At 41.6% G+C, this 24,869-nt stretch overlaps 1 protein-coding gene across 8 annotated transcripts in view; it reads left to right on the top strand.

The window, feature by feature from the left end:
- The first annotated feature begins 3,344 nt into the window (after positions 1-3,344).
- Positions 3,345-24,869, top strand: part of fcho2 (FCH and mu domain containing endocytic adaptor 2) — a 45,350-nt gene continuing 23,825 nt past the window's right edge. For all 8 annotated transcript variants that reach the window (XM_069700822.1, XM_069700815.1, XM_069700821.1 and 5 more), the window contains exons 1-7: positions 3,345-3,433; positions 13,239-13,330; positions 17,006-17,080; positions 17,653-17,794; positions 19,578-19,730; positions 20,059-20,163; positions 21,867-21,965. In XM_069700822.1, the coding sequence (XP_069556923.1) occupies positions 3,401-3,433; positions 13,239-13,330; positions 17,006-17,080; positions 17,653-17,794; positions 19,578-19,730; positions 20,059-20,163; positions 21,867-21,965 (699 nt within the window). In that variant the 5' untranslated portion in view covers positions 3,345-3,400. The remainder of the gene's footprint in view (positions 3,434-13,238; positions 13,331-17,005; positions 17,081-17,652; positions 17,795-19,577; positions 19,731-20,058; positions 20,164-21,866; positions 21,966-24,869) is intronic.

Genomic DNA, 24,869 nt, shown 5'->3' with positions numbered 1-24,869 from the left:
AGTGTTCTCCCTAAACTTTTTACCCCATAGCTGGATGTATAGCTCTTAAATACTGTGAAAGTACAAGAATGTTATTGTCTCTGCTTGTTTTGCGCTGTTATATATATATATATATATATATATATATATATATATATATTTTGTTGTTGTTGTTGTTGTTAAGTGTCTAAGTGTTTAAGTTACAGCTAGCCTGAATGTATTCCATGATGGGTTTGAGAGCTAGGAAGATTTTTATAATTGTTGTTTTTTTGTTGTTTTTTTAAAGACACCCAGCCAGTCATGTTCCCTCTGCTGGCCAGAGTAATAACTGCAGTATTTTAAACCTTTTTGCGATGCAGGCGACATGCACTTACAACTTTAAATAGCAAGTGCTTGAAAATGAACGATGTCGCCGAAACCCTTGAGACTATGACCTCGGGGTTAACACAGATTATTGATAAACTATTGCTGCTGAAAATGTATTTACCTAATACAATAAGCATCTCGATGCAATTGGATTATTAAGATTGTAGATGTAGTTTCATCCTGTCACAATAAGAAATGCGCAAGTGCTCTGTTGGATTCAATAAGGTAAATACAGGATTTAGCGCATCATGGAATACAGAGGCGAATACTCGTATGTATGCGTCACATCATTGTCGTGTTTTTGAAGTGATTTTTTTTAATTTTTTTTTTTTTTTAGTTTTTGTCTTGTCACATTCCAGCTGTTTGGCATGCAAAAAAAAAAAAAAAATGGAGTCATCACAGCTTGATGGTGTGTGTGTGTGTGTGTGTGTGTGTGTGTGTGTGTGTGTGTGTGTGTGTACGTACGCAGTCCTGTTATTCTTTCGTTGAAAGAGTGTAGGTCTATAAAACACATTATAACTGTGCTGTATTTCTGACTCGACTGCTGCTATACATTGTAGTTGTGTTTCACCACTTGAATATGTGTTTTCTATGTGTTAACCTCAGGTCGTTTGAGTCCAGTGTTATTTGTTTTTTTTGTTGTTTTTTTTAAAATCATCATCCCCTCCCCCCCCCTTTTCCCCCTTAACGTGTACGCCTTTATGCATCTCCTCAAACAACTACAGATTAGTAAAGAGCTTGCCCTTCATATTAGAAAACGGGATAACCGTGGGTGTCAATTGACGTTAGTTTTAAACGCGTGCAACACCGCTAGCTGTCAAATGTGATTACAGTTGCAAAGCAGGAGGGGTAAGAACAATTCAGAAATGGTAACGTGCACATACTTTATGTACTTTTTGTCGAAAGTGATTGTTATCATACTACGGTAAATAGTGTAACCTCTACACAACGCCTTGAGAGCAAATACTTTTAAGTTGTTTTTATTTTTGCAATAGATATACAGTATCTAAATAAACCGGTACCACCTACTATAAAAGCGAAGAAGTTGGGTTGACAACTTATAAAGCAATGTTATAAACATAATGTTTGCAAATATACGTTTGACTTTCTATGAAGCTTTATGGAAAATTTGTATTTTATAAAGCACCCACCAATATTAAGGAATGTCTAGTCAAAGAGCTCCTGTATTCTATAATTCAATTAGCCTTTAAACTTGATTAGATAATCTGCCTTCATCTTTTTTGCTAATAAAAGCGAAAACATCATTTTGATAGACATGGTTTGATTTTTTTTTTTTCCTTTTTTTTTTTTAATAAGCTGCTGAATTTTAAAAAAGTAATACTTTTGGGGCCACCAAATATTTTGGATCATGCAAAGACTCTATATTGTACTGTAGTAATTTTGTAATATTTGTAAGATGATATAGTGGGTGTGACTGGTTACCATTGCTTGAATCTGTACATTGTACCAATAAATTGTTTACATTATTATGGGCCGTTGTCTTGTATTTTCTCCCACTTTGTGGAGCATTTCTTTCCTGTTGCAGTTGCACTAAATTAACATGCAAAGAAACATAAGCATAAAGATTTTTTTAAATGACAAGCAGCAGTTTTTGTCTGTGCTTTCTCCCAATTGTTGCAGCATATACAGTAATGCAACATTATTGTGTATATTCACAAATGAAAATGTTTTCACATTCCTTTTGGAAATTATTGATTTGAATTTTCAGTTTTATTGGAAAAATATATTTATATTTTGGACCAATAAAATTCTTTAAAAAAATTTTTTTTTCTTTCATCTCTATAAGAATTACCAGTAGGACTCCTACTTCCTACTGGAAATAACTTATTCCCACCACTGCACCAACAATTAAATATATTATTGTTAGAAAAATTACTCCAGAGGCTTGGTTCAAAATCAAACACATCGGACATTTATTCTTGAAAGAAGGAACACATACATGCACCCTCAAAGAGAGGTGTCCAGCAAAGAAGGGGCCTTCCCTCCTCTGTAGGTCAGCTTTTATACAGTGGGACAAACAGTAGACCATCACCCCCATTCCCTTTGTACCTGCTTTTGTACGGTAATACAGAGTTGGTTGTAGGTCACAAGAGTCAATTAGATGCGGAAAGAATCACTTGCAAATAAGACAGAAAACAAAGGAAACTTTTCGGGGGCCTGAGACTTTCCGGAGCCACAATGCAAACAAGAGGAAGAGACAAATCTTTCCTTTCCATCATATCCCTCCTGTTTATACAAAGTATAACATAACATGTGCATAAAAAGGGGAAAAAAAAAAAAAAAAGAATCTTTCCATCATATAAAAGAATCTTTCCATCAATTATGTAATTCATTCAATTTATATTTATGCAATTTTTCAAATTCACAACATCACAATCATACCTTAGATTATGAAAGTTACAGTACACGTTTTGTTGAGCTATCACAATATGTTTTATATATATATATATATATATAAATCACAACCAAACTGATGCTTCTACCACTGACTCGAAGTCTTAGGAAGTGGGCTGGAAACTATAAACAATGAGGAAGGGCCATAATAACAAAACTGTTTAAGCAGTGAGTAAGCAAATTGGTAAATAAGCAAATACGTAAGACAAAATAGTAAATAAATACGTAAATAAAAGCCCCAGTTTTCAATTTAGTTTGTTTTTCTTTCATTTTAAGCATTCAATTCTCTGTGTTTTTAGCACCGCTGCGGTATGTTTCCGCGAAGAGGGATTTACGCGGCGCACTTGAAGGCAGCATTTCACGCAGCGACGGCGCGTCTTGGTGCATTTATCCGCCGGTGGTGGCGCTGTTTCGCCTGGCAGAGTTTCCACGGTAAGAAAAGACAAGAGGGGTTGAGAGCCGCAGTACAGCCGGGCGGAGGTGGAGTCTGTAAGGTGGGGAGGGAGAAGAAAGGGGGAGAGGAGGAATACGGGGAAAGGCACATAGAAGAGAAACGGGGGGGAGGACTGTGGATGATTTACGCTTTAAAAGTTGCACAGCAACAGACGTGAGAGTTTGCGGCAAAGAGGAATAAAACAAGATGATAACGCCCTACTTCCTAGAGAATTTCTGGGTAGGTGGTGCCTTTCTTTTTTTAATTTTTTTTTTTTTAATTTATATTCGCCGTGTTTACACCGGTGCTATTCCTTATTATTCTCTCGCTGTGTTCCCTCCCTGCCATGTTCATGTCAGCCGGGAATCAAGTATTCATTCTCGTTGCAGAGTCCGGTTTACGGGTTCGCTTCCGCGCTGAAGCGGCAAAGTGTCCGGCTCAGCCAGACATACTGGTCAGCGGCCCCCGCGGCCATCGATAATTTTCCTCGGCGATTATTATTATTTTTTTTTTTTTGCCACCCCGGGGTTTTGGGCCTCCGCGAACCCATCTAACATGAGACCTCGGTGGAATCCACCCCTGCTGCCGCTAATTGGCTACGTCGGGATTGCTTGGAATGTTTATGGTCAGTTCCAAGAATGCTATTGGACGCCGCGGCTATCAGTCACAGCCCTCTCGCCGTTCGCGTCATTTTCTTCCGTAACAAAGTTTCAGTGAGAGGCCAGATGTTTAGTAACTTAAAACAGCTTTTAAAAAAAATAAAAATAATAATAATAAAAAAAAAATAAAAAAAAAAAACCTACACGAATTCAGCCTCAAACTGAGCTGGACATTAGCTCATATTTTGTACAAGCAGCACTGTACTTACGTGTATTAGTATTACACTGTGTACTGTCCTGTCTGTGTGCTGCTTAAAGGTCGTTTCTGTCCCGATAATAATTTGACGTGGCTGTGTTAAAGCAGGTTGAAAAGTACAAGCTTGAATTTACTGCTACTTTTTTTTTTTTTTTTTTTTTTTTTAATTTGTCTTTGCAAAACCACAAAGCCACAAAGACTGGCGTAGTTGAAAGTGAAAACAAGTCACACTGTACGTTAATTAGTACTGCTGCTTTTAGCCAAGGCCATGTACTGTGTGGGGTTTTAATCTGTAGTCATGCATCAGGTCATAAGTGAACTGTTGCAGATGCTGAAAATATATTAATTGATCACTTCTTTCACTACGAGACAGACTGAATATGGAGGGAGTGGTGGGGGGGAGGGGGAGGGCGGATACATGCTTATAAATGTGTTATTGTTTGTTATGTTTCAATGACCTACAATTTTTGGGTGAATCTTTATTATTTATGTTGCCAAAAATGTAAATTTTCCAGAAAACAGAAGTTCACACGTTGTGTTTTCCAGGCTGGTGGAGTTATTTCTGTGTGTTTGTCAACCAGTTAGAAATAACCTCCATTCATAAAACCCCTGTCTTCACCAAGGTGGGAAGCAACGAAGCCCTCGTTTTTAACCTCACTTAACCCTCACAGCTCCAGGTGCTTGTAGCGGATCTCCTCTTTACTAAAAAAAAACAACAACAACAAAAACGGATTAAAAGAGCATTTATTTAAAAACTACATTCAGTTTTATTTTATTTTCTAAAGGGGACTTCATCATTAACTAAATGGAGGGGGAGAAAGAAGAGAGCTGAGACACACTCGTGATTCCTCAATCTGCCCTTTGTGCCCCGCAAGTGAGCCACAAGAGGATCCAGTGATGGTCTGAGATGGGCTGTGGGTTTAACATGCAGGGCGCACTCGCACACGTACTTGGCATTAGGAGATGCATCCATTTCCCTTTTTGACCTGACTACAAATCATCACCCACACACACACACACACACACAGGTTGAGCATTTTTCACATCTATTTTTGAATTTCGCTCAAAACTCACTCAGATTCTCCACTATCTCGTGATCTCTCACTCCGTGTGGCGAGACATTTTGGCAGGCTTTTTTTTTTTTTTTTTTTGCGCGTCTATAATCTTGGTTCAAATCTCCCATGTCGACAATATGTGCCCTCAGCTGAATAAACAAGTTCTTTGGGAATTACGGAGCCAGACATGGTAATGCAGTGTTGTTTCTCTGTCAGAGTTGCAGCACTTGTCCGCTGGCCAGTGGCTAAAACATTTCCGCTGCACACTAGTTGCAGGCCATGTCTCATTTCCCCATTTCAATTTGTATTTTTTTTTCCCCAGTGTGTGAAATTTGCCTGTTTACGTGTGCGCGTGTGCGTGTGCGTGACATTTGCTGAAAGGTCTCGGCGTAACTGCAGGTAGTTGGCCTGATTCGTAATGGAGAAACTATGACGAGCTTTATGTTTAATGTGAAGCCCTCCGGCAGGTCATGGGAAAATAAGATGGCAGTGTGATAAGCAAACAACGCTGATGGTGCCAAACAGCTTGAGGATGGCCTTCTTCTCTCTGCTGTCTGTAGTCTGTAGTCTGTGTGTGTGTGTGTGTGTGTGTGTGTGTGTGTGTGTGGTGGTGTAATACAGTCACAATGTCACTGCACAAGTTCAGGATCAGACGTAGGAAATGTCGCAATGACGCAGCAAAAGGCTGGGCGAAGAAAAAAAGGTGGACGGTAGTATTTGTTTTAGGTTTGGCTTCTTTCTGGCAGAGCCACGAGAGTCAGTAAAAAAAAAAGAAAAGAAAAGTCTTTTACTCTGTTACAGTGGAGTGACAACATTATGATCCCAACAACATCACTTTTTTGGTTCTGCTTGTGACATAAAATCCCGCCTCACGGTGCTCGTCCACATTTCTGTTTACTGCTTTTTGCTCCACCTCTCATGAACACAGACCTATGAGTTTGTTTTTAGAGGCGGTAAAGTGGGTATTCGATAGGACCGACCTGTTGTGGCAGCCTTGCACTTGAAGTCGCAGTATTTCTGTTTCTACCACAAACAAAGCCCCGGCCTGTGTGTGTGTGTGTGTGTGTGTGTGTGTGTGTGCGTGCTGCGTTGCTGTTGCTCTGATGAGCTGTGATAGCTCGGTGCACCGCTCCCAGACCTCTCTTGGTCATGTGACCGAGGGCAGACGCTCTGATGTCATCGTGCTGTCTGCCTCCTGTGTGCTGAAGTGCTCTGCAGGCTGCGACCGGGGCCGTCGTTTACGTCGAGCCTGCGTGGACAGAGGCCCGTCTCGTTTAGATGCGTCTGAATCCCTCTTTCCGCTGCTTTCGCCTGAACGTTCACCCGGGACCAGAGTCCCGTCAGCGGAGACGCTCTGAATCCTCGCGTCGGTTTTTTTTTTTTTCTCCTCGTCTACTCAGTCGGAAATGATCTGAACAAAACATCCTTCAGCACGCCACTCCTGCCTTTAATACATGTTGGACTATTATGTGACGAATTCTACAAACAACAATTATTTCATTATCAACGAATCTGTTCATTATTCTATCGATTTATTGTTTCGCTGTTTGTCAGGCCAGTTTATTTATGTAATTGATTTAAACACATTTTGACCAAAGTGCTGCAGCCAGAATATAAAATCGTTAGATAGAATTCAACCAAATTAAGCCACTATAGACAAAATTCACAGAAATGAATGACAAAAATTAAAGAAAGCATAAACAGTATGAAGCCAAAACAACACCTGAATTAATATTAAAATCAAAAATTGGGTCTGATCGGGAAATGCCAGAGAGAACCGATATGTTTTTAATCGAAATTTGAACACTGGTTGTGAAGTTGACGACCCGATCTGGAGGATGAGGCTGTTCTGAAGTTTGAGCTACCTGGTCGGCTCTAAGAGCCTTTCTGGAGACTTGCTGGTCCAATGATTTCAACAAGCGGCGTGCGGTATAGTAGGAGTACGACAGGGCGGACAGATAAGCCATCGCCGCTCTATTCAATCCCTTATTCAACATGCAGGTTGGTCTTTGAAGATGTCTGAAAATGGTGACAATGTAGGAAGCGCAGCCTAAAATGTTCACAACAGTCCACAACCAAAACATACTCAGTTTATTATCATGGAGGAGTAAATGAACCGGAAAATATTCACTTTTGTAAGGCTGAAATCAGAGAAATTCAAATTGTTTTTCATAAGAAAATGAGTCAAAAGTGAGTTTTCTGTCGACCCACGAATCGGTTAAAAGACCAATCGTTGCAGCTCCACTATATAAACAACAGCAGTGACTTCAACAGCCACGATGAAGTCGTTTTTTTTATTTGTTATCCTTACAGTTAAAGAGAAAAAGCCTTGTTGGTAAAGCAGTTCCACTTTCCAGCCCGAATACCAACGTGTCATCATCATAAAGCGTAATCGGTCTTTTCAGGTTTACTCCCAGCTGCTCAGCTTCCAACACAAATTAGAAAATTTGTCTTCTTTATTGAATCATATTTTGGCAAATTTTGCACATAACAAGACGGTCTTGTTGTGCAGCTGGAAAAGCGCACGTATCGACCTGGCACACAAAAGAAAAATCAGGGTTGTGTACTGAAATATCAGTTTAAAAAAAAAAAAAAAAAGAAGAAGCAGACAATCTAATGAATAAAACAACATACCAGCAGTCTGAAATTAAGGGAAGCATGAATAGCTTCGGTTCATTTCAGTTTTCCTTTGTCGTTGGCAGTATAATGCTGAGATTACCTAACATAACTTTCCATGTCATGGTTTACGTTACCGCCTGTCGGGCGATAAACACTCGATTCCCCACACACAGGATATTGAACGTCGAACAGAAAGAGAGTGAATTCCTGTCCTCTTCTGCCCGGCAGACGTTACAAGATAAACTGCAGCTCTGTGGTTTTTTTACTTTATCTGTCCTTTAAGGTGCCATTTCAGATTAAGGATGTCCGTTTGTTTTCGTGTCGATTTTTTGTTTTCTTCTTCTTTACATCGATCACATTGCCGTGTGCTAATATACAGCGTAGAGTTTTAAAAGCAGTAGACATGGCTCTATTCGCCGATACGACTGCTTGTGTGCCCGTCTCATTGAAATCTCTTCTTGACTCAGGAGTCCCTGTGGCTACGAGAAAGGTAGGTAATCTAACACAGACCTCTGTAAGAGAACAGATAGAGTTTCCTCCTCTGCAAATTAGGAGTATTTTTTGATTTATTTTTTTATCATTGATTGACTTGCAGCTCATTTCCTCCCTTTCCTCAGTAACTGATTATTCATTTGGTCCTTTAAATGTCAGAAAATCGTTCAAAAATCGACGTACAGTTTCCTGTAGTCTCAGATAACGTGTTCGGCTTGCTTGCTTTTGTGCGCCCAACGATCTTAAACCTCAAGATATCCCGGATTAATGAAACATTAGACAAAGAAAACCTGCGAATTTGGACAGATTTTGGTATTTTTCCTTGAGAATAACTCATGATTGATTGCGCACTTATTAAAATAGATGCTGATTCATTTTCCATCAAACCACTAATAGATGAATGGACCTGTGAATGCAGCTCTAATGCCAGACTTGAAGTAGTGTGTTGTGTTTGTACTGCAGGGCTGCAATTAGTGATCATTTTCATTCCTCATTCATCTGCGGATGATGTTTTTAATAAAGCGGTTAATTGTTTTGTCTACAAGGTGTCTGATAATAGTGGAAAATGTCAGTTTCTACGTGCCTGAGGTCGGGCGTTCAAACTGCAGTTACGATAGTCCCAGTTGTCAAAAAACAAAACAAAGACATATCATTCATATAATAAAAATCTATGTAAATCAGCGAATATTAAGAATGAGAAGCTAAAAGCAGAGCATTTTTGAGAATCAGTCGTTTGATCTGCGAAAAGTCCAAAAATATCACGTTCGACCAAAAGTCCACTTCTAGTTTAGATTAAATTTGATAGCTAAATAACTATTTTGACATGTTAATATTGTCCCCAAAGCAAAGAAAGTTGATTTGTTTTGCACATTTCCACAACAAGGCAGTTCACAGTGCTTTTACATTAAAAAATAAAAGACATCAAGACAAAATGTAAGAAATGCAACAGTAAGCCTCAAAGTGCAAGAAAGACGTAATTATTAGATTTTTTTTTTCAAACGAAAGTGGCCAAAAAAAAAAAAAAAAAAAAAAAAGTCTTAATCCTCAATTTAAAAGAAGTGAAAGCTGCAACGGACGTGCAGTTCTCTGGAAGTTTGTTCCAGACGTGTGGAGCTTAAGCTGCTTCTCCTTGTTTAGTTTAGGCTCTGAGGACGGAAAGCAGACCTGAACCAGACGAAAACAACAGTGAACAGGCGTTATTAGATAGATACATACATAAATTACTTTATCGATGCCCCAAATGGACATTACAGCGTTTTCGGCTGCATAAATCATAAAAAAAAACACACACACACATGTAACTTGCAACACACAAGAAATCAAAGGGTTAAAACTGTGTTCGGGAAAGATGTCGCAGAATCAAGAGTCAACGGGAATGTTAAGCTTTTGTTTGCATAATAATTGTGACTTCAGTGAAGAGGTCCATGAACCCTCTGTAGTTTTCCGTCACTGTTCAAAGACCTGATTTGTGTTGTAACAGCTTTTTTTTTTCTTTTTTAAATAGCTGCTTTCTGTCAAAATAACCTGGAATCAAACTTTATGTCTGTATATTAAATTGTGGTATTAAGTTGCTTTTTGTCAGGTCTCTCCTTCTCTGCTTATGAGGGAAACCAGTCTTCCTTGCAGAAGCAACAGTGCACATTCAGCTCTGAGGTAACCTGTCTAGTCGCACGGCTAATACCTATATTTTTGTAATTTTTTTTTGAGACGCACTGTTTTGCAGTCTGTGCAGCGAGTCACAGCCTGGAACCAGATTGATTTTTTTTTTTTTTTTTTTTTGGGGGGGGGATCCGTTTCTATCGGTGGCGAGCGCTGCCTCTCCACGTTCAGACTGAATATTTGGACGGCTAACGGCCGTTTTACTCCCTCCTCCTTTCTTCTTTTAAATGAACCCAGTTTGTCGGAAGCCGTCTGTGCCGCTGCTCAAACAAACCGTGATTGACGTGTGCTAACTTCCCAGCATGTCGTCCTCCCCTTTTTGCTTTTCGAGGTGGGGCGCCCGGGGTTAAAACACCCACTTCATCTCCGTCCAAGCATAAGGAGTACTTTTGAATTTCACAATGTGTGGATGGAATATTAAACGCTCGGTTCGAGGGCCTCCATCAATGAGTCTCCATACGAGGACATTGAGAAACTGAGCGTCGCTCTGGTATCACTTCCCCCTTCCTAATTAAGCAAACATGTGAAGTTAATGTAAAAATAAAAAAAATCCCACACATTTCCTATTTTTTTTTTAACACTCTTGACTCTTCTCCAAGATTACTTTTCTAAATACGTCCTGTATTGTAACTTGTGAAAACCTCAAAAACGCCCTCAGCTGTTTCCTGTGTTTGTTTTTTTTTATTATTCCCTCACACTCATTGATATCACATTCCACGTGAGCGCAGTCGCTGCACACAGAATGGACTTTCTTCCTGTCGCCGTGCGTTTTCACTCGGCTTGTCACTTCCCTGTTTTGTCGAACCGAATTGGCCAATTGTTAGTGTGCGTCTCGCTTTGTGTTTCTCCCGCAGTTCAGCGTTGCCCAAGGTTGGGCGTCACGGTCCCTGGGTCGCTTTACCGTCCTGACATGTAATTGCGTGCAGTGTAGTTTGCATGTCATGCTGCTTGCCTTCGGCGGGCTGAACTTGTGCTCTTCTTTTAATGTTTTTGTCTCGCAACAGGAAGCACTGTGGACTGCAGCTCACTGGGGTAAAACGAAGGCCAGCGAGCTGCGGCCCAGTGAAGGACGCTTTTGCTTTTTAATGTCTTATCTGCTCCGTAAGTACAGTTTGTTTTGGTAGCTATAGAGTTGAGCTCTTTGACACGAATTTCCTGAACTTTTATCCGTGTCGATGTGGGGGAAAAAAAAACAAAAAAACACACAAGGCTAAAGGCACGAGTTTAAAGCTGCTCTGATGCTGCAGCCTGCAGAACAAACTGCTGACTGTGGATCGCTCCAGGAACCAGGAAATATCTGCCCTCGTCTCGGGTTGAGGTGAAACCTGCAGATTTGTACAAGAATGAGGGTGAACTGCATTGAAGAGGAGTTTCTCATCTGGACTCCGGCCAAAGTTTGCCACCTTTGTCAAATAAAGCTCTTGTGTCTGTCCACCAGCTGCTGATTAATGAGAATTTAACATTATTTACCATTTGACCCGCAAAGTGTGTGGGTCATGTTGCTGTTTGTGGTCCATTTGTTCCCTCCATTCTCGTTTGTTGTAAGAGTGGAGCATTTCCTCGCTTCTGGCCACAGTTTCTACATTTCTTCCCGCGCTGAACAAACAGCCTCACGGAGGGCGATGAGGAAGTAACGTGTTTCTTTTCCTTCTCTTCTCAAAAGTGACTGCAGGGTAATTAAGGTTGACAGTTCAGCTATTGCATCAGGGTCAGGACTCTAAACCAGTTACCCTTAAATACAAACCCAGGAGGAGTTATTCCAGCAAAGGTCACTTCGTGTCTATCTGATAGTAAAGTCCATGAATCTGATTCTTCCAGCTCTCTGATTGGTTAACTTGATTGATTGCAGCCTGCCTACAGTCTGCCTGAGCCAACTTTCTTCCCAGTTTGAGCACTGTCTGTTCACCTCTCACACATGGTTTAAATGCAGAGGTCCCGCGTGTAGAAACTTACTGTTTTCTAACACACTGGAAAATAAAATAATTATCTTTCAATGTAGCCTGAATGAGTCTGCATATTTCAAGCCGACACAGACTGACACGTGTTTGTAAATGTCAAAAAATGAGACGACACAACTTCGGCCAAGAGCAATTTTAAAAATACAAACATAAAGAAACAATCTTGTTGCAGACCTCTGACATTTGCGCCCATACTTATGCAGGAAATTTAACAACGGAAAAAAAATTTCACTTGTACTTTTTGGTGGACAAACAATGTTACGGTCAAACCCCAGTTTGGCATTTCTGTTGTTTAGTTTCTCATTTATTGGCAGACGTACACACTGACACTGATGTACACTTACTTGTTACTTAATTTAGTGCACCTGCTTAGCTGCTCGTGAAAGCTAATATCTAATTAGCCAATCGTGTCGAGAAACAGTTCAAGACAGGCATCAGAAAGGTAATTTAAGTGACTTTAATGGCTGTGTTTCCAGCATCTTGTTGTCTGAATGCAAAAGGGGGTCCAACCTGGTGCTAGCATGGTGTACCTAATAAAGTACACCTGCAATAGGCTGATGTGGATATACAGCGTATTGACCTGGCACATTCATTGGTCTCGCTCTAATACAGGAGTTCCTCTCGGCACATTTTAGTAGTGATGTTGTTCTCTGAATGCTTGCCGTAACATGGAAATTGTGTTTCTTGTCTTGATTATTTTTTCTGTGTCTCCTGTTGTTTACCATGTAAATCACTGTTGAGTGTTTAGATTAGCAGAACATCATTATTGCTGTTGTCAGCACTGTATTTGAACTATACAGCATTTATGACTGTAAAACCCTATTTTTTGACCCGATAGCCTTCAGTACATACCGTGTGACCTTCAGTACATACCATGTGTCCTTCAGTACATATCGACCTCTGCTGTCCTTCAACACATTTCCTGTCCTGATATCATGATCCTATCGAATAAAGACAAAATGACCAAAAAAAAAAAAAGAATCTTTAAAAGAACATTTTATTTTTAACTTAAGCCCAACATTTATTTTTGGTCATATCAATTATTCAGAGATACGTTTGCATTTTTAAAGCATCAGTTGCAACCGGACACCGTTACCCAGTGGCAGGGTTACAGCAACACAGACGGGCAGTTGTTCGTCTCTCTCTTGCGTTATAGGCCCGTCTTCTGCCCTTCTCCACATTTTCTTTTTCATTTATTACTCCTAAATATGGCCGAGATAAGTATGGTTGACCAGAGGCTGCTTCAAATGCAGCTAGAAGCAATGCAGACGGTGAGAATGCTGCTGTTGGAAAAAGCCTTCACGGTAACGTACGATCAATACCTGGGCGCCTGTCGCCGCTTGCTGAACTTGCTGTTTTTTCTCTGTGATTCATTTCCCACTGTGTTGCTTTGTCTCCGAACCGCAGGGGGAAAAAAATAATGGCTTCGATGTGCTCTACCATAACATGAAGCATGGCCAAATTTCCACCAAGGAGCTGACAGACTTCATCAGGGAAAGGTAAGACGCAGCCGGCCGGTGCACATCAGTGAGAGAACGACGCGGTTAATCTATCACATTCAAACATTAACATTAACCGGTTATGCTGCGTCGTGCTCGCCCGTGTGGTTTTTCTCGGTGTTTAAATGTATTTCGAACTCCCGCACTTGCAGTTCCAGTTTCTTTGTATTGTGCTTGTAGTAACACCCAAATTCCTGGTTGACACGGCTTCCAGTATCCACTTTGAATTGGCCTGTTTGCCGTCGGTGTACATCTCGAACCATATGAAGTTGTTCTATAGCCTGGCTCCGCCCGCCTATTACTCACTGCTGCAATGTTTGCTGGGATTATAGTGACGAAACCCAGTTCGCAGGAAGGTTTGCTAAGCGACTATGAAGGTTGGACCGGTCAGCGACCGGTCGCGGTGGCCCAAAGCGATGAAGTTTAAGTCAAGCGTTTGTTAATGATTCTCGTTCCGACAATGACGGCGGTGGTCGAGTTCGACAAGGCGAAGGGAACTGTTGTAGAAAAACTCGGAGATATCGAGGAATTAAAGTCGCCGCACGGACAATGCCTGACATTTTTTTTTGGGGGGGGGGGGAGGGTCTGCAATGGTCATTTACTGTCATGGTGTTGCCCTCTGCTCACACTGGGGGAGGCTCTCCGTTGGTTACAGTTTGGTGGGGTTCGGGCCACAACATATGTCATATGGTGGTCACTGCTGATTGGTTAATGGCTGCTTCAACACTTTGAAAATCATCCCGAGATCTACACCTATTAGGATGCAAGAACTGGAAACGATCCCAAATCCAAGACCCATATTTCGACGCGGTGAAGTTGGATCTGGTAATACTTGGCTCGTCGTTCTAAGGCTGCATTTAACAATCTATTAATCTCAGTTACGTGTGCAATTAATTGATTAATAGTAGCCCACTAAATGTACAAAAAAAAAATGTAAGACCATGTTCACCTCACCTTCAAAACTCAAAAGGTATTCTCGAAAGTAAGATTTATGACAAAACAAAGCAGTGAGCTCTGAATGTTCTTATAGTTGTAACTATTATTACTTAAAAAAATTACTGAAATGATTTACCAACTAATTGTCCCGTTTTAGCTCGAACATCAACATAAGTCTCTCCAATCGTTCTGCTTTATTAATTCATGGAAAAAAAAAAAAGTCCCCAGTCAAACAGCCAGTGAACGCAGCACCGTGGCTACCGCTTGTCGCGGTGCAAAACTTAACGTCTTTGTTTGCGGGAGCTTAAACCTGAGCCCACCTGCAACTTGGCATTATGTTACACGCCACCGGTGTCTGTTGCTCGATAACACTATAATAATAGCTTCTTTTCAAAATCCCTCCCACCTCCGTAAAAGATTAGCTTCCCTGTGTGAGAGGTGTGTTTTTATAACCTGCCACGTGATGGATGTTTCTACCACTGGAATCCAGCCGTGGATTCCACGGACTACCTCCTGGCAGGAATGAGCTCAGTCGTTCCCACACTTCAACACGTCGGGATCTGCTCAGTGAACTGTGTTTACTGAAGGATGATTGGAAAGTATTATTTATAATAAAAGATTTTAGAATTTAAAGGTTATTTTAAATTTATTTTACGGCATAATCCTACAAAAAAAAAAATAATAATAAAAAAAATCATATTTTCATTACTGTAGTTGTTAAATTGTCATTTATTGAGGGTATTTTTCATTCTTTAGCTCATCTGCAGTCGTTTCTTTGGCGGCAGGTGCCACCAAAGGAAAATACTTTTTAAAGCTTATCACAAAAATACAAAAGTGAGTTTCTGTTGCTGCTTGCGTTTAGCCGTTCAACCATTTGTAAGGTTGAGGTTAATTTTCTTGTAATAAATCATCTCAGAGCGTTTCACTTTGCTTAAATATCAACACTCTTGACAGCCTATACCACGAAAAGAGTGGACGCATTATTCATGAAAGAGACAGAAGGTCAGTTGGTGATTTACTTATTGTTTACCATAAGTGCTCACATTGCTTATAAGACGTACCAGCCTCCAAGTTATTTGAGCTTTTCCCTCCAGAGACTCAGATTGCTGATGTTTCACGGTTTCTCTCCTCTCAAAAACTGCACTGTGGCTTCCTCTGGTGGAGAAAAAAGCTCGGTGCATGGTCGTAATATATTTCCAGTAACTAAGGTTAACACAAACTCGGCAATCTCCAAAAGGGGCATGCAAATCCATAAAAGCTCTTTTAGGCACTGAAATGTAAACAACTACCTGTGCATTGGTGACTCATTACATATTCTACTTTCAATCCAAGTGGTTTGACTATTGTTGCATCCCCTTCTTCTAGCCTTTAATTGCATCATTATTGGATAATTAACACCTCCACAGTACACGGTTTATTTTGATTATTGGTACCTGTCATTGTCAGTAACTTCTTCGTATATATTTTAGGTTTTGTACATTTAAGTTGTTATTGCTGACATCTCTGCCCTGTGCAGTTTTTCTTTAGTTTAAACAAAAGTTTACGCGGCTTTTACAAAGGCAAAATGAAATGAAATATTTATTTACATAATATGACAATAAATTATTATTCAATTAAAATTAGGCTTATGCTATACTATTGGAATAAAATGAACAGAAAAAGACAATGAAGTCATTCATCTTAATTATTTGTATAACAATCAAGGGTCCAGGAAAATTTCAACAAATCAGAGTTCACATTGAGAAGTAATACAACAATCTCAGAATAGGAAGTCACATGCTGCATCTCACGAAGCTGAACAGGAAAAAAAAAAAACCTTTTTTGTAAAATGTGTGTGTTCACAGTCGGGGACACACAGTTTTGCACGTGAACTTTTACTTCCTCGTGTCCCGGTTTAGACGTGCGAACACTAAGTTCTTTAGGGGTTTTGTTAAAAGTCAGTTGTCTTCTGATGGCGCTCTGCAACGTGATAAAGTATTAAAAAAAAAACTAAAAAAACAGCCTATAATGCATCTGTAGCTGGTTGCATCATCTGAGTCATCCTCCGCTGTGTGTGAGTGTGTTTGTTCGTGGCATGTTTGCGTGCACCTGCGCGTGTCTATGACTGCGTACATTTGTCCCGTCTCCCCCTGGCTGACCTCGCTCCTGTGACACGACTACAGAGAGAGAGAGGAAGTAGTGGTGGTGGTGGTGGTGGTGGGGAGAGAGAGAGGCTGGCTAAATGAGACATGCATAATTCAGGCCTTCGCTGTGCTGCAGGTTTTTTTTTTTTTTTTTTTTTTTCTCCTGTCACTTTTGTTGCAGAATAACGGAATCAAAACAAAATAAAAGGGAAATTGAGAGAAGCAGGAAACTCAAAACACCAGCTTTCACGGCCTGTCATCTTCCAAACGTGAGGCTCATGAACACATCGCAAGCCAGGCCACATTTATTTGCCCACGTACGGTGCACGCGGTCAAACATTTATGTTGTGAGTTCTTAGTGGGTGTTTTTTTGGCCGGGATCTTCAGACGCTCACTGACGTGCTCCGTTTGAGACTTTAACCTAGTTGCAAATACTTTGGAAAAACGTTATTATACAGTATGTTTTTTTTTTTTTTTTTAATTTAAGCAGAATTGTTATCCTAACATTGTTGGCATCATATTACTTATGACTTTTTAAAAAAAAATTTTTTTATCATTTATAGTGATGCAATAGTTAATCTGTGTGTTATGTTTTTGTGTTCCCACCCTGCTCTAGGAGTACTATAGAAGAGGCCTATGCCCGGTCAATGACCAAACTCGCCAAGTCAGCTGGCAACTTTTCTCAACTTGGGTGAGTCCAAACATCTCTCTAAAAAAAAAAGTTTTGTTTTTTTCATAAAGCTGGTTGAGATTCTGTTTATAAGTTTTAAAAGAGGGTTATTTAAATGTGAATTTACATTATTTCTTTGTGTTTTACATCCAGAAATCTGAAATTTGATGGGGAATATTTGTGAATTGATTGAGCAATGTAATGAATACTTATAAATTATGTAATTTTACAATATTTCAATTTTTTTTTACATTTGTTAAACATTCTAGTAATGATTTGTTCTGACATTAATTTTAAATTATACTTCATTTGGAGTGTAAAAATACAAAGAATGCCCACAGTATATATATTTATATATATATATATATATATATATATATATATATATATATATATATTTGTTTTTAGAAAAGAAATTCCTTTACGATAACTACATTTTTTCTTGCTGTAATTTGAGGGTAATTGTTTTGCTGCTGGACTTTTTTTTTTGGAAGACGTTTTTATACCTTTTTTATTCACAGTGTAGCTTTCCAAAGAAAAAACCTGAGAATTAAATAATCATATTTATATGAATATGCCATCTTTTATCGCAGGACGTTCGCTCCAGTGTGGGATGTGTTCAAGAGCTCAACAGAGAAGCTGGCCGGGTGTCACATGGAGCTCGTGAGGAAATTACAGGAACTTATAAAAGAGGTTCAGAAGTACGTGGAAGAGCAGGCCAAAGCACACAAAAAGGTGAGGGGGGGGTGTAGGACTGGGGGAAACTGTGGCATCAAAGGTTTGACTGTTCAAGTATTGCTGCTGATGTGATAAACACAAGGACACAAAAAACGGTCTGATCAAAGGACAAGAAAGAAAAGAAAAGATGAGAACAAATCTGAGGACGCATTCATGCCAAGTTTTGGTATTTTACAGTTTTTGATATTTGCACTTGACTGTTGTTATAAACCACGAAAGTTATCAACTCTTTCAGTCGATATTCTCCTGCCCTTCCACTATGCCTGTGTTACTGTTATCAAAATCCCCATTGCAACTTAAAAAAAACAACTTACAAACAGGCTGAAAAAAGGTTTTGTCGAAGATTTGGATCACACAATAAGACCGGCCTGCTTGTTTTTTTTTGTTTTTTGGGGGGGATTTAGCTATTTTCATGCTCGGGCTCGCAAAAAAACCACCAAAAACAAGTCACCTCTGACACTGTTTTACAAAGACGATCGTTGTAGGTTTAAAGAAATATAAACGAGCCAGAGCATATTTTCACCTGTATCAGCGCTTTATCGGTGCAACCAGGCCATTCTCCAGCAGAAGTATAGAGGTTTGATGCTTGAAGTGCACACATGTGTCACTTGTCCCCTCTGGTTTTTCTTCGTTATTATGAGTGGTTTGCTGCTCCAGTTTTACCGCAAGCTTGTCACCACCAAAGAAAAACGTTTAAATATAGACCCGTTGTTACCTCTCTCCATCATGACTCATTTCACACTCTGCTTATTATCTCTGGAGTCAAAGAAGTCGAAAGTAGACCGCGTGCCAAAAAAAAAAAAACACAACAGTTTTGTTGATTCCATTTTGAGAAAAAAAAGTTAACGTGCAGCATTATCCTACGAAGCGGGTTTTTTTTTTTTTTTTTAAACACTTCTATCTCCTCTCCTTACCGCTGTGAGTTCATATCTCATGCATGAAGCCACAGCGCACAAAGTAAAATAGGGAGCTTGGAATTAGCAGAGTTGTGTTCGGTGCTTTCAGCACGACAAAAAAAGGCTGTCACAGCATCTCTCTTGTTAGCTCTCTGCGCCCGCGCCGCTGCATCTTTCTCAGCTGATACGACGCACGCTGTATTTAAACGGTGTGTGTGTGTGTGTGTAAGAAAAAGAAATAAAACCCAGACACCCACGTTGATGTAGGTGCTCCTGCAGTGATGTTTACATTCGACCATAACTGGGTCCTAATAACTACCTCAAAGGGTTTCAGTGATGATGCTAACGAGTAAAACAAATGATCACGCAAAGCTTACTGTGTGGTCACTGTAATTATGAGCCATTACCGCTTGGTTATATTTCTCTTTGTAAGTCTTGACGTTGAAGTGAAGGGCTATAAAACCAGAACAAATGCTGTGTTCACATCAAATGCAGAGTTGTATACATTTTTTTTTTTAAGTGGTGCTAGATAGCTTTAATTGCTTCCTGCTGTTACTGTGCAAAAGAGGTCCGTGTCACATGCAGGGGAGTGAATCAGAGGAACTGAAATAGTATTTTATGAGACTCATAAAGGCCGTCTGTCTGCACTGAGATTGTATTTATTATTTTTTTATTCAAACTTAACATAATGCACAAGGACAAGAAGGACAAGCGTTGAGTGTTTATTCTGCTAAGTGCGAGATGAGAGCAATGGGTGAGGCTTGCACGTATTATTTCACTTGCTGTCAGCTGAGTTACTGTACAAAAAGTGTGTGTGTGTGTGTGTGTGTGTGTGTGTGTGTGTGTGTGTGTGTGTGTGTGTGTGTGTGTGTGTGTTTTGTCAGACAAAAGAAGAGGTGGCGTCGACCCTGGAGGCCGTCCAGAACATCCAGACCATCTCTCAGGCTCTGCAGAAGTCCAAGGAGATCTACAATGCCAAAACTGTGGAGCAGGAGCGCCTGCGCAAAGAGGGGGCCACCCAGAGAGACGTGGACAAGGTGGGAGGTCACACACACACACACACACACACACACACACACACACACACACACACACACACACACACACACACACACACACACACACACACACACACACACACACACACACACATAATCACTGTATGGTAATAAAGCATGATGAAGTGCCTCAACAGAAACTTTAACCCCCGGCCCCCTCAAAAAAAAGCTTCTCGCCCTCAAATGTGAAGCAGAGGCTCGTTTTTAGTTGTTTTTTTTTTCCCCCCGCTGATTTGTCAAAGTGGTCGTCTCCGGGAAAAACAAACCCATGACAGTCATTTATCTGTTTGTTTGCACTCTTTTCAAGGCTGGAGTGAAAGCCAAAAAAGCCACAGAGACCTACAAATCCTACGTGGAGAAATATGCCACGGCGAAGTCGGAGTTCGAACAGAAGATGGCAGAGACTGCGCAGGTATCGTTGCTTTCCCCCTATTTCTTCCCCGCGTGCTTGAATAATATAAATATGTCCTCGCAAGCTCTGTTTATTGTTTATCTCTGTGGTATGCAACGCTTTTTATTGTGTAATCTGTCGGTCCCGTGTGTGTGTGCGTGTGTGTGTTTGTACCACGTTTTGCGCCCCGTATCATCTCCAGATTGTGTTTGTTCCTCCGTAACGAAATCGTTGTGGAAAGCCCCGATTGGATCCATCTGACAGACTGATTAGATAAACTCCAAATTAAAATCAGATCAACAGAATTTGGCCTCCATATCCTCCCGTGTACCGCAGCTGCTCCGCCACCAGAGCTGCTTCCAGTTAGCCCCCCACTCCCACACACACACACACACACACACACACACACACACACACACACACACACACACACACACACACACACACACACACACACACACACACACACACACACACACACACACACACACACACACACCCCGCCCTGAAAGAAAGCAGCGTTGCAGCGCCGCTTCCACCAGGATCACAGTCTACGGCTCATCTCCAACGCCGCACATGTGGACGTATACTATAAACACCGAACACATGTGGACTCTGACATCACCGGGGCTCCTGCATGTGTGTTCCTCTTTGTCTGACTGGCTGTCTGTGTGTGTGTGTGTGTGTGTGTGTGCGTGCGCGTGTGCGCGTGCGTGGGAGCGTATGCTAGCTGTTATCGCGGTAAAAGCAGACAAAGTGTGGACGCAGAAGAAAGTAGCTTTTTATCTGAGTGTTTTTGTGGTTTCATCCTCCCCTCCATCCGCACTGGGATTTTCCACTTTGCGATTATTTATGTGCATTCTCCTCGGCTCACCCCGAAAAACCCTGGGAGTCAGACACACGAACGGCAAGTAAAAATACCAGCGTTTGAGTTTGCGATCTGCTCCGTCCGATGCTTCGAGCCAGAAACGAGTCCTCGTCAGCGCATCTCACGAGCAGGATCGACCTCTTTTGTGGGCGCGTGTGTTTGAGGGCCGTAGACCACCCAAAACGGACACGCGGGAAGTCGCTGGAGCAGAAAAAAGGAAGCAGTTAAATAAAACAGAGGGAAAGAGTTTAAGATTTGTGTTCAGGGATGCTCTTTATCGGAGTAATATTTCTGCCTTCATTTGATGGGAGTTCAGGAGCACGATTCAACACTTCTCCTGGTGGTTACTGTGCAGCGCTGTTGCCGTATTAGCATTTCCCAGCATGCCTTCGTTATTTCTTTTGTAACTCTTAAGAATAAAACAACCAAATCAAATCAAAGTGGGAAGAAATGATATTTTACTTTTGTTAAAACATGCAGTTTTTGGAAGATTTCAACGAAGACGTAATGGTACATAAAATGAGGCTCTGATTCAAAACCATAAGATTTCAAAGTAGCAAAGTCATACATGCATGTCGCAGTTAAGGTAGAGTTAGCCTCAAACTTGTAAGAGGTTAAATACTCCAAACTCCATAAGTATCAAATAATACATATTAAAACATTAAAACAGCTGAAGATGAAAGTTGAATTTTACTCGTCATGGGATTCATGTCTTAACTTAAAAGTTCAGGGTTAACTCCTGGAAAAAAGTTGCTTTCCTAAATGATCATTTTGTTGTTTTCTTGTCGCCGTGATGCCGATTTTTGTCGCATCACACTAACTATCATCTCCCCCAAACCCCCACCCTGTGTTGCAGAAGTTCCAAGACATCGAAGAAAACCACATCCTGCACATGAAGGAGATCATCCAGTCGTACTCGCAGTCCGTGGACGAGACGCACGTTCTGATCGGAGAGGTGAGCGCGTGCGCATGCGCACGTACGTCCTCCGAAAACATTCCTGTGGGTGGAGAAGGTGTCTCGTTGACTTGGGGGCCGCGCTCACTGGGTTCACTGTGTGTCATGTCAATTAGTGTCGTCTTTGATCTCGCTAATCATTTAACTGAGAAGCAGGAAATGGTCCATTCATCCTTTTATGCCCAGCAATTAAAAACTGATCAAAACGCGCCTCTTGGCCTATCGAAGGCACCTCCGCGAGTCCCGACAGTTGCCAAAAAAGTGCGAGAGTTTGAAAGTGACACACGGGAACTCTTGTTTCTGGAAGAGTGTGTTTAGGTTTATGAACGTGGCATCGGGTCCAATTGTGAAGGCTTTCAAACATGATTCAGAGCTTTTTTAATCCGTTTTTAATGCGAACCAGAGATTTCTTTTAATTTATTTACCCAGCAATCATACTTAGGCAGTGCCACACAGAATAACTGCAGTCTGAGTACAATCTGCTGCTCTGTTTTAATTCATCTGCTGCTGCAGTTCGCCTCTAGAGGGCGACTCAGCTCCACCGAGAGGAAAAACGCCAGTCCGGCACCCTTGTTGCATACAGTCTATGGTCCAGCCTGCAGCTCGTGAGGCAAGTTGGAAAGAATGCGGAGCGACAGGCTACCACAGGTTATTCAGCCCCGCAGTTCCTGCTTCTGAGCAGGGGATGGGCAGTGCTGCATGCCTGTTGCTGAGACAAATTAAAACACGGCCCGAGGACGAGGTGGTCGGTCTGTCCGAACCCGGAAAGTCCCGAGCAAATCTTGAGAAACTGTGAGAAATTGTCTTCGGACCAGATTTGTGGAGGGTGCTGGGTTCCTGCCATTGTCTCCTGAAGGGTGAGGCAGGAATGAGGGGAGGGGGGAGAAGGGGAGGGAGGCAGAGAGGGAGGGAGGCGGAGACCAATTTGAACTCTGCAACGCTGCGATTAGTCACTGAGGCCACAGGCGCTCACACTGAGGATCAAAACACACAGACAGAATCGCACATGTACATACACTTGTCTTGAAAATAAACTATTGTAAGTGCTGGATAAGTTTAACACACACACACACACACACACACACACACACACACACACACACACACACACACACACACACACACACACACACACACACACACATGGTCTGACATGCACAGCTGGAACGGGAGCATCACTTGAACTTCAGGTCAACGGTGGAGTTCGAGGGAGACTGATACTTATACAAGAAAAACTGAAGGAAACAAACAATGAATAACACACAAAAAAAAACCCAAAAAACTCAAGTTTGATGTTCTATATTTAGATCCTCCGATACTTAAGTCCAGTGTTGAGCTGCTGGCGGTCCGCGGTCATTAAATTAAATCCCAACGGTTTCTGGTTCATTTGTGCATTATCAATATTTAGAAATAAACAAAATGATATTGATTATCGGCCAAAATGTGGTTATCAAACACTTGTGAGAGAGATACGCAATAGAAGCAGGAGATTTTACTGTATAACGATAAACTTTATTGCCCACGATGACATCAATGCATCGAAACAGGCAACTTCCCCGAATAATTATAGATAACTGTAAATAAAATAAAAACACTAACAGAAAAATGTCTGAATTACCCCAAACAATTTTTTTCTACATTAAGTTCTGCAAAAACAGAGACAGAGACATAACTTGGGTATCTGTGATTAGGGCCAATCAACGTCTCCGCCGAAAAGAGAGACAAAGAAGTGTTCATGTCTGCCGTGCGAGTTGGAGCCGGCAGCAGCAGTTCAGTGGGCATGAAACGTAAAACGGATCAGAGTGAGAACTCAGCGGTGTAAAAGGAGGGAAAGAATACCGTATAAAGGTAAAATGTTTAGTTCGTACTGGAGTCGGGGACGAGAAAGTGCAGAACGTTGTTTCGGCGTGGGGACGAGCTTTTTTTTTTTTTTTTTTTTTTTTTTAACTCTCATGGGTGTGTGTCTGTCGGGTGGAGGGAGGTGGAGGGGTGGAGTGCGTGCTTGTGTTTGTTTTTGTAAGTGAGCGTTTGTGTGTGTGAGCGGGGATACCTTGAAGGCACATGCATGTTCTTTGCGATGCATGCGGGTGGACGTCTCGGTTGGGGATGAGGTTTTGTTTGGTTGCGTGCGTGTGTGTGTGTGTGTGTGTGTGTGTGTGTGTGTGTGTGTGTGTGTGTGTGTGTGTGTGTGTGCGCGCGCGTGTGTGTGTGTGTGAAGGAGAGACAGACAGGCGAGGCTAGGCAGGTTGATGACACGAGTGGCCTCCGTAATGGCAGCAGCACCTGACAGATTGCGTGTGCTGCACCCAGGCATACTTCCTCACCGTGGCAACCTCCACTGTCCCCCTCATCCACATCACACACAACCACCCCCACCCCTCCCCCACCCCACAACATCCTCTCCTACCAGGGCACAGAAGGCTAATGCACTCCACCTCACCACAGGGGCCCGGGGGGGAGGGGAAGGGCACGTGTGTGTGTGTGTGTGTGTGTGTGTGTGTGTGTGTGTGTGTGTGTGTGTGTGTGTGTGTGTATGTGTGTTTTGTTTGATAGCAGGGCACACTCTTTCGCTTACAGTATCACGCACATCTAAATGGTTTGTTTGCGATGGCAGAGCCACTCTCTTCATCCACATGCCCATCGCTTTTACACCCTCCACCACACACACACACACACACACACACACACACACACACACATCCCACAAACAAGCAAACAAACACTATCCCTGCCTCCGATATACCGCCCAAAGGGGTATCAGCTGTGCCGGCGAGCAATGATGAGGCCTGACACAGCGGAGTGACAGTAAAGTACAGTTTGTCTCGGCATGCCAGATAAACACAAACAAATGATATGAATACCAATGGAAGCCCACGCGGCTCAAGTTAGAGAGAGAACGAACAG

The sequence above is a fragment of the Brachyistius frenatus genome, unplaced genomic scaffold (genome assembly GCF_029030835.1).
Source record: "Brachyistius frenatus isolate BFR_SWC_R1_liver_20210118 unplaced genomic scaffold, ASM2903083v1 Contig_35, whole genome shotgun sequence".
NCBI lineage: Eukaryota > Metazoa > Chordata > Actinopteri > Embiotocidae > Brachyistius > Brachyistius frenatus.
Note: the sequence above shows the minus strand (reverse complement) of the source record. Positions and strands in the feature narration are given on the sequence as shown.